Genomic DNA, 3,813 nt, shown 5'->3' with positions numbered 1-3,813 from the left:
TTGCCGTATACTATAAAATTACTTTTTAATAACGATTGTTATCGATGCTAACAAATACAGCGCTGGTGTGGACGTTATCTGTACTAAGTTGGAGTGGCGTTCTCGCTATCGATGGAGAGTGCACTTGATAACTTTGGTTGATGTATTAGCTATGTTGTTCACTAATGGTGGAGGTTGTACTCGCTAAAATTTATAATTCGATTATTATTTGATACGGCAACGCTGAAAAAAGGAGCGTTTTTCAAAAATAATTTAATGAATCTTAAAAAAAATTGTATGTGTAATAAAATAATAAAAACATAAAATGTTGTTAAAGTAAGCATACAATTTAACAAAATGTTTCTGAGTGTATAATTTAATTTTAATTGTTTATTAAAAAAAGTAACTAACTAAATTAAAGGCCCTTGAACCACATTTACCATTTATTTCAAAATATTGTTTTTTGTTTTATGATAAACAAAATAAAAAATTTATAAAATTAAATTGTTTGTAAGACATTTGAAAATTTAATATTTTTGAGAGTCGCCAAAAAAAGATAACAAAAAACTGAAGCTGGTGTAACTGCTAATTTTAATAATTTATGGTAATTAAATTGTTTAGAACCGAGATTGTGAATAACATCAACCTTGACTGACCAACATTTAGTGACATTCACTAAAATTCATTCACTAAACATTTCCGTTACTTCAGTTTGGCTAATGAAAAGAAACCGACCGGGAAAACAGGAATATTTCCTAAGCCCCCTAATTATCTGTTTTGCCCGCGTCCAAGTGGCAAATATCAATCACCTCATTTGTGATCCCATTTATCAGTATGTATAGTTCAGATTAGTTGCGATTTCATAATGAAGCCATAATGTGCGGACACACATAAACAACTTGTCAGCTGCGTCCACTCGAATTTGGTACTTTGCCAAAGTTATTAACCAAATTTTTGGGAAGACACCCAAACGCTTTGTACATTCGCAAGGCGCGAAGTAAACAAATAAATTTTGGTCAACGATTCGAACGTGACTGCCTAATTAACACATTTTTGATTCACAAAGTAAATTAAACTGTTGCCGAGTGAGACAGAAGGGGCGAACGAAATTTGGGTGTTTTTATCAACGTCATTTCGACGGCGTTTCACTTTTATTCGCACGAAATTGAATCACCGATCGCCTGCAAATCTTTTGGGCCGGTGACAAAGAATGGTAACCCATATTCAAAAGATCTTATCTCATACAAGCGATCATTTTGGAAAGTTACTAAAGAAGGACTTGTTAATCGTTGTGGCCCAAATTTAATTTATTACTCAATAAAATATTTAGTAAGATTAAGCGTTCTGAAAGAAAAGTCAATACTAACTTGTTTGTTTTGTTTGGTTTTTTTGGTTGAGATTTATTTTTATATTTTTTGAAGTTATTTATTTTAAATTAAAGCCTATTTTAAGTTTGAAAAATATTTGGATTAAACTTAACCAAAGTCTTTTTTCTTATATAATTTTCTTAAGTAGAATCCAGAATGTTGAAGTTTATAAATTCGATTATCAGCTATTGGTAACAGGAGTAAATTCACTTTTATTTGGGGCAGCTGAGGCTTCTACACATCACCGTTAGTCGGTCCGTTTAGGCCACACAAAGATAAGGTGCATCGATAACAATATATCTAACATGGATTACCTTGTACTGTGACAGTCGCTGCCGGCTTATCTTGGCCCAAAAACAACTCGAATTGTCCGCCGAATCATAATGAAACTTTTGTTTTGACAACATGCTGGCGTGTACTCGCTATCACCGGATTTCTAAAAATAGTTTTTCAACTTTACCGCAATCTGCAATGCAAACGATGACGTCCGTTGGCTGGAAAATTCCCTGCTCATCGCTAGAAAAGGGATTCCTCCCCAGATCGTGGGCTTATCATGCATGCTAATTAAGCTTATGACGAGCCAACCGAAACAAAAAACACATGGAAAACACTAGGAGCAAAGTTATCATTACACTTGTGCACCTGTCACCGTCATCCAGTTATCATTAAATAATCGCGGAGAGCGTCAGAAAACAGAGAGAGCGCTGCTTAAGTGATTATCACAAGTTTGCAAGTACAATACAGTACTTACCGTCATTGGTATTTTTTTTCTTAATAATTCTATGAGTCGACCAAATGTGAAGTTGTTTTACGCCATGTACATACTTAAATATTTGATTAATAACATAAAAAGCTCGCAAAACCAACACTGCGTATATGTGATATTTTTTAAACTTACCAGCAAAACGTACAACAATATATTTATTACATAATTTTGAATCTAATGTTTCCTTTATTAATGATGAAATTTAATAAAGGATTTAACAACGAAAATTTAGCTTTATTTATTTTTGAAACATAAATTTACTTTGAACACAATTTTAATCTTTATTAGGCATATGTCTTATCAGGAAATTAGGTTTTTGTCGCTCAATAGAATCATTATGATGTCTGAACAAAGAGGCTAATTAATTAAAATATTTATTGTTCGTCTTAGCATTTCATCTTTCGAGGCAACTTATGCATACCCTATGTAGTCATAATAATCATGATAAATCCACCACGTTGTCCACTATCCATTGTGTGTAGTTGAAAAGGTCCGTGAAAAGGCCAGTGGCATTACAATTTGAGAAGCCAGAGCTGATAATGCCAAACTGTGCGTTGGCCCAGGGCCAATAGTAGTTGATTTTTCTAGCTACAGGACCTCCAGTATACAGTTCACATGTCTTGTTGAGCCTGGAAACGGCGCACACTTGTCCTTCAGAAAGGGGAGAATCCCGGGAGCAAGTCCTTGGATTGTGATCGAGCAAAGGGACAAAGAGGGGGTCTACAGATTCACGTGAGATACTGGTCTCTTGCCTCCCGATTGCATACAAACCCCTCATCGCATTCGGCCCCACATAATATGTACCCAAGAGGATACATATTGGCTGGATGTCCACTGCAAACAAAAATCAATTGTAGTAATGCGTGAACGCGATCTCGATATAAATTTTAAGTTTTGGTTAATTTTAAAACTATATACTGAAGCTTACCATTGAAATGTACTTCTCTATCAAGTACCAATATACCTATATCATTCGCCAAGTTTGTTTTATTATAATCGCGATGAATTATGGTCCTGTTTACATGACGATCAGTTTCATTCGGATTTAAGATTTTGCCGTTTCCCAAAGTCACGAATCTAAGCCAAAATCGTGTAAACATTAATATAAAATGATATACTCAAAATTCCATAGAGGTACTTACAAATTTGTTCGTCCATCAATGCACTGCGCGGCTGTCAAAACGTATCCTAAAAAAAGGATTGTTAATGATTATCCTCCAACTAAAATTACATATGCATACTTCTATGAATAAGCGTGCCTCCGCATAAAAGTTTTCCAGAACTGTCGAAAATTTTTGCCATATAAGAAGAGCTAGTGTCATCATACCAATTTAAATCTGTGTTTAGGAGACAATATTTATCCAGAAGTGGTGGAAATCCATTGTGGCAAAGGACCGAAGCTAAACAAAGTTAGAAAAATCACAAAAGACTTCATTGTCCGCGAAGAGATTCGAAATAACTGATTGTCAAACACAAAATTAGCTCAAACGAAAGCCTCATGTGCGGTCGTAATAAGGCTTATCAATAAATACAAATAATCCGTTTAAAGTTCAAGGCAACCGAAATTATGAATTCTTTGATTAATTTTAATATTTTTGTTGTTTAAGCTGATAGTACAAATATTATATTATAATTTTAAAGCAAAAATTTAAAAGCATTTCAGTTTCCAAGTCCCAAAACAATCGTTAATGTAATTTGTTA

The 3,813-nt window shown here is 34.0% G+C and overlaps 1 protein-coding gene across 1 annotated transcript; it reads right to left on the bottom strand.

The window, feature by feature from the left end:
* Positions 1-2,409: 2,409 nt before the first annotated feature.
* On the bottom strand, positions 2,410-3,547 carry LOC108041931 (serine protease grass-like). The gene is made up of 4 exons (XM_017119997.2): positions 3,354-3,547; positions 3,255-3,300; positions 3,041-3,189; positions 2,410-2,946 (listed from the first exon to the last, which is right to left on the bottom strand). Exons 1-4 carry the CDS (start codon positions 3,412-3,414, stop codon positions 2,552-2,554), a joined length of 651 nt encoding a protein of 216 aa, XP_016975486.2. The 5' UTR covers positions 3,415-3,547; the 3' UTR covers positions 2,410-2,551.
* Positions 3,548-3,813: the final 266 nt, after the last annotated feature.

This window comes from Drosophila rhopaloa, unplaced genomic scaffold (genome assembly GCF_018152115.1).
Source record: "Drosophila rhopaloa isolate 14029-0021.01 unplaced genomic scaffold, ASM1815211v1 contig_167, whole genome shotgun sequence".
Taxonomy (NCBI): domain Eukaryota; kingdom Metazoa; phylum Arthropoda; class Insecta; order Diptera; family Drosophilidae; genus Drosophila; species Drosophila rhopaloa.
This window is presented reverse-complemented; position numbering and strand designations above follow the sequence as displayed.